At 36.2% G+C, this 14,434-nt stretch overlaps 1 protein-coding gene across 1 annotated transcript in view; it reads right to left on the reverse strand.

Moving 5' to 3' along the window:
* Nucleotides 1-14,434, reverse strand: part of C8H12orf4 (chromosome 8 C12orf4 homolog) — a 40,338-nt gene that overhangs the window by 18,516 nt on the left and 7,388 nt on the right. The window contains exons 4-6 of the mRNA XM_059184552.1: nucleotides 8,582-8,763; nucleotides 4,179-4,278; nucleotides 3,953-4,074 (exon numbers count right to left, since the gene is read on the reverse strand). Of these exons, the coding sequence (XP_059040535.1) occupies nucleotides 3,953-4,074; nucleotides 4,179-4,278; nucleotides 8,582-8,763 (404 nt within the window). The remainder of the gene's footprint in view (nucleotides 1-3,952; nucleotides 4,075-4,178; nucleotides 4,279-8,581; nucleotides 8,764-14,434) is intronic.

The raw sequence follows: 14,434 nt of genomic DNA on the forward strand, positions 1-14,434 counted from the left end.
CACTCTCACTGTAGGATGTGAAAAGCCCCAAGAGATTGCTGCTCCCACTCTAACAATAAGAAAAAGCCAGATCATCTATAAAATCCTAACTTTTCTGAAACTTGAGGTAACATGGCAACCAAATAAATTCAATTCTAAAGTGCAACACACCCCTCCTAGGGCAGACAGGAGACACAGTTTTCATTTCTGGCAGCGCATGATAGAAATGAGTTGTTGTAATGTAAGGAGGTAAGAAGAACTCACTAACATTTTAATGAATTCTTTTTTTTTTTTTCATTTTAATGAATTCTTAAAGGCCAAGTGTGGGCTAGCATGTAAATTTGGAATAGCTATGAGCCTCAGGCACAGGGAGGTCTGCACGTACCTGCAAACTCTTCTCCATTGGTCTCCACCAGGTGTTTCCAAGAAAACACTGGAGGCAGTCCAGGAGACAAGGGAGCCTCTTTGGTGGCACAGACAGAAATGCTGAGAATGTTCCAAACTCAAGCCCTAAGTAGACAAGGCTTGCCCAAGACTGAAGCTGGGCAAAGGCAATAGAGACCTGTTCCCCACCCCCAACTATGAGTCTAGCACCAAGTCCGATTCACAAACAACAGTCTATTCCTCAGGGGTAGAACAACAGCATAGAGAGAGACCTCATGCTGTGGCACAGGCCTGCAAAAACTACTGGAAGTTTTGGAAAGAACAGGATGACAGGGAAAAACCCTCTAGAACCCAAAGCCCCATCTTAAATACAAAGTGGCACCAGCTTACTATAGTAGAGAACATGAAGCCTGTGGTTATCACTGAAAAAACAAAAACCAAACTCAGCTCAACTACTGACTAGTGCAGCATGACCTTTACATTAATGGCCTGTTCACTTCTGGATATAAGTATTATTTACCTTAGTCTCTTCTAATACACACAACATCCAGCATTTATCTTTTAAAAAGAGAGAGAGAGAGACCCAAAAAAAGCAAGCAAAAGAAACAAATAACCCATTGTCAAGAGCAAAAGCAATCAACAGACACAAACTGAGAGATGACCCTGATACTGCACATACAAGAAAAAGACTTTCACACAATGATGAGAAATATGCTAAAAGTTCTATTGGAAAACAACACACAAGGACGCTTAAGGAATTTAAGCAAAGGGAGAAAGGAAATTAAAGTACGAGAAAGAAAGACATAATATCAGATTGATGATTACAGATATCAACCCCTTTGACAGGTTCATCAGCAGACCACCAACTCATTTTATGATACCACTATTACCCTGATGTCAAAGCCAAATGAAGATGTCATAAGAAAAATGAAACTAGGGGCGCCTGTCTGTCTCAGTGGGTTAAAGCCTCTGCCTTTGGCTCAGGTCACGATCTCAGGGTCCTGGGATTGAGCCCCACATCGGGCTCTCTGCTCAGCAGGGAGCCTGCTTCCTCCTCTCTCTCTCTGCCTACTTGTGATATCTGTCTGTCAAATAAATAAAATCTTAAAAAAAGAAAAACAAAACTCTACACCATCATATATGATATATATGTTTATTTTATAGTAGACATAATTACTTATATATAATGTATATGGAATAATACATCGTGATTAATGCCTATAAATCTTAACTATAATACTTCTAGAATACTGCTGAGTAATGAAAAGAAAAGAACTATTCATAAATGAAACAACATGAATAAGTCACAAAAGCATTATGATAAGGGAAAGAAGCAAGACACAAACTGCTACATAATGGTTTGATTCTATTTATAAGACATTCCAAAAGAAATCAAAACTGCAGGGACAGAAATCAGAGCAGGTTGCCAGGAGCTGGGAAAGAGAAAGGAATGAGCTATAAAGATATAAAAATGAAATGCTATATCTTGATTGCAGTGATGATTTCATGACAGTTAAGTTTATCAAAACTCATCAAAACCTAAAAGAGGTAAATTTTAATTTGCATAATTTACCATTCAGTAGGCCTGATGTTTTTAAAAAAAGCAAAAATAATGGCTAAAAATAAAATGCCACTTTTATCAATTTCTTACAAGAGTTCTATACGGAGTTGAGTTGAAAACAAGTTTCTGCTGTCCAAGGAAACCGCTATTAAAGGAAAAGCAAAACTGACAAAGTCTCAGTAAAAACATCTTTTCATAGGAATACTTAGTTTGTAAAAGCAGCATCAGCTAGAGGCCAATATGTACACAGTGGAATTGATTCTATAGATTGAATTTCTAAAACTATAGCAGCAAAGTGAGATAATTTTTATAACAAGGGGCATTTTCAGCTTCCTGAAATCCGTGACTCTCTGCATTTCTTTTTTTTTTTTAATTTTTAATTTTTAATTTTATTTTTTTATTTTGTTTTTTTTTTCAATTAGTTAACATACAGTACATCATTAGTTTTTGATGTAGTATTTAATGATTCATTAGTTGCGTATAACACTCAGTTCTCATCAGATCATGTGTCTTCCTTAATGCCCATCACCAGACTCTCCACATTTCTAACCAAAACATACAATATATACTTCACATTCTGGCTTAATATACACATTTATTTATAGAAAGCTTCATCCATGATGTGCTCTCATATTTTTTCCTTATTCTACTCTGCCATACTCCGTTCCATTCCATTTCATTCCATTCCATTTTATTGCTATTTTTAAACATCTGACTGGAAAGTAATGAATCTAGAATGGTCCTAGCAGACTGCAACCAGCGGTTTGAGAAACACCATTATATATTATAGAATACAGATGCTCTCAACACTTCTTTCTGCCCACCTTTCCCTTTGTACTGTGTTCACTATTTTTTAAAATTTCTTGTTCATTATTTAGTTGAAATGAGGAGTAGAGTCAAATATATTAGTGTCAAGGATGTTACCCCATTTCTAATCATAAAAATTGTTCAAATATATTGGGAAAATAAGGCAATGACAGATTATAATATTTGGAGAAGAGGTGATACAGATATCAGGTAAACAGTTAAATGATAACTCATCCATCTGCCTATTTGTCTCCCCATCCTATAAATATTTATTGAGCATGTCTTATGTGCCAGTGTGAAGAGGTAGACACTTGGCAAAGATCTGGGTATAATAGAAAAAACAGACATGGTTTGTCTTCAAGGCAAGACTAGCAGGGGAGACTGACATTACACAAATAAAATGCTATTTCTAAATGTTTGGAGCAGATACCAGGCAACTGTTGGAAACAGGATTATCACATTTGTACTAAGTACATTTCCAGTTGAGTATACTTTAAGATTTGAAAGAAAGAAATTCTCAAACATATGAGTATATACCCAGGAAATAACATAAGCGCTGTCAAGCTCTAGGGCAACATATGAATAAAGTGCATTTAGGCCATCAGGTACTGTACAGGTTATGAATTACAGAAGTCCTCTATACTCCTTTTCCTTCCTTTTTTTTTTTTTTTATTAAGTTCAATTAGCCAACATACAGTACATCATTAGTTTTTGATGTAGTGCTCAATGATTCATTAGCTGTATATACACTCCTTTTCTACCTTCTCATGCTTCTATGACTGCAAATGTCATTCTATACAGTATTATTTTATTTATAGGTCAGTCTCTCTAGAATATAAGCTCCACATGTGTAGCCATCTTTGTTTTTCTGCTTAGAGAGTGCTTGGCATTTAAGATGCATTCAACCAATGCTAACTGCACTGAACTGAAACCAACTGAAAACAAACAAGAGATTGTACTTGAGATATTTAGATATACACACCTAAGAGATTTATAGCTAAGTTCTACCGGGGTAAGTCACTATTTTAAGCCAACCAATTAACCCCCCTCTCAAACAACCCACACAAATCCAGATAATACCAAAGGTGTTAGAAGTATAAAATTATCTTAGATGGTCACTGGTAACTTAAAAATAGCTGCAACTAAAACATTCAAATTTATAATACCTACGAACTCTTCCTAACAATGAACTTTCATCTAATAAGAACAGATGGGTAATACCTGAGGGAGCTGTTGTTAGGGTTTTTTAGGTCTTGATGAAGTTTTATCACCCATTCCTGATATTCTTGCTTTTGGATGGCAGTTGATTGTTTTAATTCATTTGACCATTTATTTTCTAAGTCCTAAAAAGAGAGAGTACACCAAGTGGTCATTTTTTTTTTTTTTTAATAAGCATAAGTGAAAGAAAACGTACCTGTGTACCTAAAAATCATTGTACTTTACTTACTTGCTGGGATTCAAAATGCTGAGCAGCCAGTGAATTTACATCTTGATCTGTCAGTGATTTTCCCAATTCCTGCATAACTTTTTCCATTTCAATGCCTTGTCTAAAACATAAATAAGCAGATCAGATATATTCATGATATCTTTAAGGAGATGGCTACTCCAGATTTATTAAACAAGCTCCATGAAGTAAAAATAAATTTTTTTCTTTTATAAGAAGATGTCCAGGAAAAGCAACTGTAATACCTGGAAAGCACTCTGAAGGCCTGAAAATGGGGATGTGGGAATAATGATAATATCATGTAACGCTTCATTTGTTCAGCTAGATCTTGATCTAAATTTAACACAGAAGTGAGAGCGGTCAAAATCTAGGCAATCTTTCAATTTCCATGACTAATGCTTAAAACTAGACTCCTTTCTTATCTGCAGATTTCCATAAAGAAGACACTCTGACTCCAGCTTTACATTTTCTATTTATATGCACAAGAGTTAAAGTGACTTCAAGCTTTGAAAGTTAGCTTATAGTTATCACTTGAAGCTATCAGTTAGGTTCTAAGAATCAAACTGGTATTAAATCACAAAGTTCTCTTTACAGAGGAATATAAAATACATTCTAAAGATATGCTTTGGCCTTACATTCTTTGTTTGTGCAGAAATTAAACATGGTTTTTCCACAGGAAAAGCTAATCACTGGTATTAGACATTCAGATACCAATTATTTGTGGGAGGGATGGGCTGTGACAAGAAGGCCCGAGGGAGCCTTCGGCAGTGCTAGAAATATTCCATTTCTTATGCTGAGTGATGATGGGTGTGCTTACTTTATAAAAACTTACTGAATTGTACACCTACAGTTTGTTGTCTTTTCTATATATTTTAATAAATAAGTTCTTTAAATTTTTCAAATTAAAAAATTATCCTCTAATATGAATGTATTTAAAAAGTTTGTCCTAAAATGTATTTCAAACAGAAGGGAAAAGAATGAAATAAAGATATAAATGAAAAGGATTTTACTATCAGTCTAATTATATTAATTGCTCTTAAAAGAGAATTTATCCTTATTACAACTGATTAAGATACTTATACGTATGTGATAAGTCATTTATATGTTATACATTTATACATTTCTATATTTACCTCCTAGTATTAAATATTCAGTACCATTTAGTCCTCAATTCTAATGAGGGTGACCCCATTAACTTGCAATATCTATTGGGGGCCAGGTGCTTGCAAGTAAAATTTTTAATTAAAGAAGAAATAACGGCAACAGAGTTATAAATACAAACTTTGATATAAACAGATTAATATTTTACATTACGCATGTTCCCTCTAGTGGATAAAACGTATCATTGCCATTTTTAAGTTTTAAAGATTCAGGATCTTTAAATATCAATAAATGAGTATCTTTAAACATTTATATCTTAAATCTGGTTTGCTGACAGTAATAAATTAACAGTGAGGAAAAAAAGACTAATCAATAATTCAACAAAGTAAACTGCATGAACATTTATTTTATCCTAAATGTGTCAGAATTGCAAGAGCTAAAGATACAATACAATTGTCTCAGATTAAGATCAAAGGAAACTTTATTGTATTTCTAGTTCTGTCTAACTAGATGTTGGCTCAGTATGTCAGGTGTGACAATTCTAACAACCTGAATATTATCTTGAAGACACTTAGAAAAAACGATTATAAAAGTCTGCTGTAACAGAACAAAACAGCAAACAATGATTATACTGTGCTAAGAAACTGTCTTTTAAAGATGCACAGTGGAATTAAAATGAAAACAGGACTAAGAAAATGTGTCACTTCTGCTTATGCATTGGGTAAATGAATTGGGTGAACTTCCATGGCTATCAGTGAATTCCAACTTGCCTTAAGTTATACTGTTCACCTTTACAACAATCACCTACCTCAAGAGGAACCTAGCTTACCTTTCCCTTTCAAGCTAACAGTTTGGGTATGTGGAGAATAAACTACAAACTGCTGTAAAAATAAATGTATTTAAATATTATGTTTACAAAGAAAAAACAAAACAAAACAAAAACCCATCAAGAGATTTGGCCAAAGGACATTTCAAAAAATAACATAAACCCAAATAAACTTCTGATAAAAAGCTATTCCATGATAGAAAGAAAAGTATGAAGTACCAGTAAATGCAGTTAATAAGTTAATGCAGCTTCCCAAAAGGTGAAGAATCATATGGAACAGGAATCTTCTTTTGATTTAGAAAAAAAGAACAATTAAAGAATATTGATGGCCAGATGCAGGGTTTTCTGTGAGGTGTGGTGAGTAGGTGGCAAAGTGGGCACAATTCAGAGTAGCTCACCAGCTAAATGAAGGTACTAGTCGTGGCTACTAATAGGGACTCCAGACAGCCAAGCTAGGAATTTTTCAATGTATCTAAATAGGCAGAATGAGGACAATCCCAGAAAACCCAAGATTCAGGAGTAGATTCAGAATGAGCTGAAGGTTATATTATTTAAAGCTTTGGTAGGAAAAGTCAAATAAATGAAGTTCAACAGAAAGTAGTAAGTGTTAGGTCGTTATACTTCCATATATTTATATAAAGCCAACCTATATTTCATTCTTATCCTAAAATTATATTCACAGTACTACCGGCTACATAATAAAGGACTAAAAAACTATCAAATTTTTGTCTCCCTCAGGGTCACAGCTTCAACTCTTTACCTGATGGCAACTACCTGTATTGCAGGTGTCCCACCTAGAAAGGAATAAATTGCCTCAGGGTAGCTCACCAGCAAAGCTAAACCCATATGGAGTGACAGATGTCAAAACATCAAGTTCTTTCTGAAATGCTGTAATATTCTACTAGATAGGAAAATAAAAGAGGAATAGAATTGTTATGAAAATGTACAAATCTATGCAATATAGTGAAAATGCTGATCTGGTACGCAGAAGCATAATTCTCGGGAAAAAATTACTAAATCCATTTGCTTATAATTTTTGCATTTTAAATTTCCCTAACTATGACAACCCTCAAGATAACAGATTATTCTCATCTTGCTAGTCCCAGCATTTTCTAATGTAAAGCAAATGAGAGCCAGGAGCAAACCGGTACATCATTTTAAATTTACTACCCTGGGACAGACTATCATGTCAGCCACAAAAAATACATGTGATTTGGTCCTAATATACTTTCACAATCAAAGAAATTTCTCATTAGCTACTCAAAACATTATCTTAATGCCATGTACCTAAAGTCTTAAATGAATATTTGCAAGGTAATAAATATTAGATTCTGCTAGATGAAAATAGATTATCTAGAAGAAGCTTATCCTGATTATCATTACATTTTATAGAATTGCTAGGAAGCAATCTGGAAAGTCATGCTTTAAAATAAATAATGCTAGCAATTTTTTACTTATTCTGGAGGAAAAAAATGAATCACAAAAGGACTGTTTGCAATACTGTACACAATGAAATAAAATATAATTAAAATATCCTGGACTAATACCAGTGCTATTTTTTCCCTCATGTAAATAAGCTTACAAAAATGAACTGAATGAGACCATGAACTTAGTAATGTAGGGTTTTAAATACGTTCTGAATGGGGAGAGAGCATGGTACAGTGGTTAAGAACTCTGGAGTAGAGCTACGACTTCAAATTCCAGCTTGTCCTTAGACAAGTTAGTTATTTGACTTATTTAAGCCTCATTTTCCTCATCTGTAGAAGGGGCTAATAATAGTAGGGTCATGGTAAGAATCAAATGAGATAGGGCATCTGTTATATTCTGCATGTTTGTGTCCCCACAAATTCGTATGTTGAAACCCAGATCCCCAGTGTGCTGATATTCAGAGGGGGGGCTTTCGGAGGTCAATGGGTATAGACAAAGTCATGAGGTTGGATCCCTCGTGATGGAATTAGTATCTAGAGCTCTCTCTCCAGAAGGGATGCACTAGGACCACACTCTGAGGAAAGGCCAAGGGATCGCACACTGAGAAGGCACTCTGTACAAGCCAGGAGATGGGTGTTCCAAAAATCAAATCTGCTAGCACATTGATCTTGAACTACCTAGCCTTCAAAACTGGGAGAAAGAAATTTCTCTTGTTTAAGCCACCCAGTCTATGGTGTTTTGTTATAGCAGCCTGAACAGGGCTAAGACATCATCTAAAGCTCTTTGCGCAGTGCCTGGAACTTGAAATAACATATAAAGCCACCATAATTTATTCACTTGAGAAATTTCACTTGAGAAATTTCATAAGCCTATGACGACTTCCTAGTTGAAATTACAAACTGAAATACACAAGAAGATTAATTTTCAAAATTAGAGAATCTTTTTCTATTTTGTTCTTCGATTTTACAATTAAATGAAAACCAACTGTCCTGCAGCCATCATATCTGACAATATGACATTTAATCATGATAGTGCAATAAATCTGAAATACCTCTCTCGTAATTTTTTCAGCTCCACATCTCTTTCACCAATCAGTTCTGAGATACTAACAAAGTAATTATGTTCCAAATTTAGGAGAGTTTCAGAGGCTGGAGAATGGATTAGGTCATGGTACACATCTGCAAAATCTTCATCCCAGCTGGGCTCTTCAGGCCTTGCATGCTCTAACGTGGTCTACAAGATGACATATAGAGATTCTCAAATCATGACATGGCATTTTATTTACTATACTGCTAGGGTAGTGTATATAGTATGAATCTTTTTTTGTTCATCAGACAATGGATTGAGACCTTTTATTTATATAAATAGAGATATAAGTTACTTAGGATTATTTGAGTATACAAAAAATATGGAAAGACATAAACTAAGTTGTAATATGAATTACCTGGAGGTAGGGCTGAGGAAGGGGTGCTAATAAAGAAGAAAAAATAGGAAGTGTCCATAATTAAAAAAAATTAAGGGTGCTATGATCTCATTTCTGTAAAATAACACACACACACACACAAAGTATGATCAACAAAATGCTAATGGTGGCTACTTCAGGAATGTGGGATTTCTGATGACCTTAGCTTTCTTAAATTATATTATTATAATTAGAAAAAAGCTTCTCATTATTAAAAATACATTGCTAAAAAAAGGTTTTTAGGATATACATTTAGAAAATGAGGTTACATATATACTCAAATGTTTAGTGATGCAATAGCCCTGAAAACCCAATTCATGCATAGGATTTACATCAAGATAAATCCACATGGGGTGCCTGCATGGCTCAGTGGGTTAAGCCTCTGTGTTTGGCTCAAGTCATGATCTCAGGGTCTTGGGATTGAGGCCCACATTGGGCTCTGTGCTCAGCAGGGAGCCCGTTTCTCCCTCTCTCTTTGCCTGCCTCTCTGCCTACTTGTGATCTCTTTCTGCCTCTGTCAAATAAATAAGTAAAATCTTAAAAAAAAGATAAACCTACTCAATTATTTTGACTTTTTCTAGTATTCTGCTTTCTTCTTGAAATGCTTTTAAGAATATGAAATCTTTTAAAAATATGCTTTTAAGGATATGAAAACAGCTAACTATCAAAATGATAAGGGACTGAATAAACACTGATAAACAAGAAAAACAGAAACATGGGGAGAGGCAAAATGGGTATACCCTCAACACATACACAGATCCACCCAAGGAAGTATACACACAACCATGTGGGGAGGTACGGATGCTGTCCCAAGGACCTGGGATCTGTCAATACATCAGACAAACACAATGCTTTTACAAGCGAGAAAACTGGCTGAGTAGTCCTTTATCAAAGATTATATAATTTAACAGCAAAAGTGGAAATGACACAAAGAATTCAATGTTTTTTCCATTACTGATCTTTGTAGACATACACCTGTAAAAAAAAGAACAATCTGAATTCTTCCCTTTTCTTACCAATGAAAACAAAAACTGTAATCGATGATGATATAACTCAGAGTAATAATTTACCTAAAAATTAAACAAGCAGACATATCCCAGAACTAGGTTATCTTGAACCCAGTCACTCAATCGGTAAGCTTTCCCCCTTGTTTTCTTTCACTTACACTTCAACCAGTTGCCAGATCAGGAGGGAAGAGTTTAAGGTGACTAGCTGAATCTTGAACATGGATTTCATCTGCTCTGATGCCTCTGAAAACTTGAAAGCACATTCTTTTTTTTTTTTAATTTATTTTCTCAGTGTTCCAAGATTCATTGTTTATGCACCACACCCAGTGCTCCATGCAATACAGTCTCACCCAACCCCTTCCCCCCCTCCCCTCCAAAACCCTGTTTGTTTCTCTGAGTCCACAGTCTCTCATGGTTTGTCTTATCCTCCAATTTACCCCAACTCACTTCTCCTCTCCATCTCCTAATGTCCTCCGTGTCATTCCTTATGTTCCACAAGTAAGTGAAACCATATGATAATTGACTCTCTCTGCTTAACTTATTTCACTCAGCATAATCTCCTCCAGTCACGTCCATGTTGATACAAAGTTTGGGTATTCATCCCTTCTGATGGAGACATAATATTCCATTGTATATATGGACCATATCTTCTTTATCCATTTGTCTGTTGAAGGGCATCTTGGCTCTTCCCACAGTTTGGTGACTGTAGCCATTGCTGCTATGAACATTGGGGTACAGATGGTCCTTCTTTTTTTTTTTTTTTTTTTTAAATTATACAGATGGCCCTTCTCTTCACTACATCTCTACCTTTGGGGTAAATACCCAGTAGTGCAATTCCAGGGTCATAGGGTAGCCCTATTTTTAATTTCTTAAGGAATCTCCACACTGTTTTCCAATGTGGCTGCACCAATTTGCATTCCAACTAACAGTGTAAGAGGGTTCCCCTTTCTCCACATCCTCTCCAACATTTGTTGTTTACTGTCTTGTTCATTTTGGCCATTCTAACTGGTGTAAGGTGGTATCTCAACGTGGTTTTGATTTGAATCTCCCTGATGGCTGATGATGATGAACATTTTTTCATGTGTCTGTTAGCCATTTGTATGTCTTCTTTGGAGAAGTGTCTGTTCATATCTTCTGCCCATTTTTTGACATGATTATTTGTTTTGTGTGTGTTGAGTTTGAGGAGTTCTTTAGAGATCTTGGATATCAGCCCTTTGTCTGCAGTGTCACTTGTGAATATTTTCTCCCATTCTGTGGATTGCCTCTTTGTTTTGTTGACTGTTTCCTTTGCTGTGCAGAAGATTTTGATCTTGAAGTCCCAAAAGCACATTCTGGTAACTGCTCTAGGAATTATAAATAGCATATGTGACTTCAGCTCAGTTCAAAATTCACTTCAGGTTCATGCTCAAATTATGTAGGAAGTAGCCCTGAGAGATCATAGGGATCTGCCTGCCCATACATAGTAACAGATAAGCTAACTAATAATTGGCAGCATCAATTTAAAATTTGGCCCAGAGTAAGCCTTACAAATAGGTAGAAACTACCTACACGAGAAGCACTAAACAGAGTTTTTTCCTAACCTAACTCATGCCATTTATTCAGGACAGAGGATACTAGGAAAGGAATTGTGATAGCTGAGGGGAATGGGGACACTGGGTAAAGACCTGCAGAGAGAAAACTCTTTCATGTCCAGGCCATTACTTCCCCACTTCCACCATCCCGCATAAAGCTTTGGCCCTCAGTTCACAGACGTCCTCTCTTTTCCACTCCTGTCATCAGCCTGGGTTACCTGGATGCCCATGTGGGTAAACCAATCTAATGCCCTGCCTCTTGCTTCTCAGAACTTATCTTTACTAAGTTCTCTACTCCTCCTTAAAACCCCATTCTGCATCATCCCCAGGAATAGCTTAGCCTCTGAAATTGAAACATTCAGTCTTTGACTATAACCTCTAACCAAGATTCACATTCAATTACTCCCAGGCTACTGGTTCTTTAAATCATCAGGATCTCCACTGCACAGACCCTTCTACTTTCTCATATTTTATCAGCCATTAGGTCCAGCCCAGCTTCATTTTCTTCTCTTAGCTGTTTAGAGAATGGTCCATTGTCTTGCCCAAATCCTCAACCCCCAGGACTGATATTCTTTCTATTGCCCACCTAACAAAACTCATTTCCTCTTCTCTATGGCTGAAATCAGACTGTAGAACACTGCAGCAGAAAAAAAAGCACAAAAATGTGACGTTTATGGTGACAGATTGGTGCTACTCTAATGTTTGGTGCTACTCTAACGTTTCCCTTGAATGATGCCTGGCAATCCCATCTTTTTCTGGTCAGTTCTCTCCTCAAATATCCAATTGTGTCATTAGTTCCCCACCTCATGTGGCCTGTTCTTTATTTCCCAGATAAAGTAGAAGCAGTTAGAAGAAAATGTCCTCAACTTCCTGCTACTAAAGCAATAAAATTTTCAGAATCTGTATCCATCCTTTTCTTCTTCCTTTCTGCCAAAACAGAAGAAATGTCCCTCCTCCCAGTCAGGATTAATTCCCTGAGTTCTGGATTTTATCCCTTCTAGTCTTCATTGGTACCATCGCAAACAAACCTCTGACCTTGTGTTTTCATTTTGTAAGTGTCTCACCCTTCTTCTCTATGCAACCAAGCTTCTTGAGTTATCTGTACTCATTCTGTTTCCACACTCCATTCTTAAAGTCTTATTTCCACACTTCCATTCTTGAAGTCACCGAAATCTAGTTTCAGCCCCACCAATCCATTAAAACTGATCTTGCCGCAGAGAAAGAATATTTGATAAACCCAATGGATATTTTTTGAGTCTTTTCCTCACTTCATTTTCTCAGCAGCATTTGACATTATGAGCTATTTCCTCCTTCTTGGCACCTCTTTTTTTTCAACTTTCATGAAGCCATAATCTCTCTTCTTTCTACTTCCTGGGCCAATCCCTCTCTTCCCTTTGCAGATTCTTCTTCCTCTGTTCATCTCTTAAGTATTAGTGTGTTCATTTATTTGTATGTTCATTTTTTTTTTTTTTTTTGCCATCTACCAACCCATACCAAAGCACTGTTATATTTTCAGGCATTGGGTTCCAGAGCTATAATAGAGAATAAACTAAACATTTCCAGGCGCCTATCCACACAAGCAGGAGATACAGGTAAGTCAACAGATAACTATAATGCAGGGTTTCATCAAGATTCTGCACAGGAATGCATTCTTTTCCTTCTACATAGTCACCGGCAATTTCATTCATCCCATGACTTCAAAATTTATCTATGTATGAATGACTCCCATACCCATGTCTCTAATCCAATCATCTTTCCTGAGTGTCAGGTGTACACAGCTAAGTGTTTATGGGACTTCTCCACATAGATGCCTCTTGTAGGCACTTCCCATTTAAAGGGTATAAACCGAAGCCATCATTTTTATGCTGTAACTTGCTTCTTAGGTAAAGGGAGCTCAAGTGAAGGGAGCCACCATTCCACCATTCCCTCAGTTGTCCAAGCCAGAAATCTGAGCCAAGTGATATTTTATCTTTCAAGTCTCAGCTTAAATACATCTTAGAGGAGTTCTCTAATGCTATATAAATTAGGTTCTCCCAACCTACCTCACCCCCTTTTTGGCTCTTCATGGCACCCTACTTACTTCCTTAATAAAATTTTTAATATTGTAAATTACATACTCATTAAGTGTCTTCTTCACTAACATTACATGAGAATAAGGCCCAGATTTGTCATGTTGATACATCCCCAATGTCTGGTACAGGATCCACACACAGTGTTTGCTGAATAAACAAATACATGAATGGAAAGTCTTTGGTATCTTCTCTTTATCTACCATTTTAACTACCATTATTCTAGACTAAGCTTTTATAATTTCTCCCCTAACTACAACAGTCTTCTAACTTATTCCAGTATTTCTCTCTTGCAGGATAAACTCTTCACATTAATGCACTGAACTGATATTCCTGAAGTGCAATTAGGATCATCATCTTACTTCTCTGTTAAACTCTTCTAAAGCTGCTCATTACCTTCGGCATAAAGACAGAATGCAAGATGACTTGCAATTCTCTTTCTTAGCCATTCTGAACAACTTTCAGTTTTTCTAATGTGCCATGTGCTCTCTCACCTCCAGACCTTTATATTTGTACACCTTACCTAGGATATTATTTCTCTCCTCTCCCACCACACACCTTCCACCCACCTATTTCCAACTAATCTTTCAGGCCTCAACTCACTTTCTCTTTCCTGTGGGAAGCTTTTCTGAAGTTCTCCAGCTTTGTGTTCTCCTTGCAACTGTCTTATACCATAGCACTTATCATATTCATTGCACTTAATTTAATTTTTATTTTTTTTAAGATTTTATTTATTCACTTGAAAGAGAGAGAGAGTGCATGAGTGGGGGGAGGAGAAGAGGAAGAGGGAGAGGG

Source organism: Mustela lutreola, chromosome 8, assembly GCF_030435805.1.
Source record: "Mustela lutreola isolate mMusLut2 chromosome 8, mMusLut2.pri, whole genome shotgun sequence".
NCBI lineage: Eukaryota > Metazoa > Chordata > Mammalia > Carnivora > Mustelidae > Mustela > Mustela lutreola.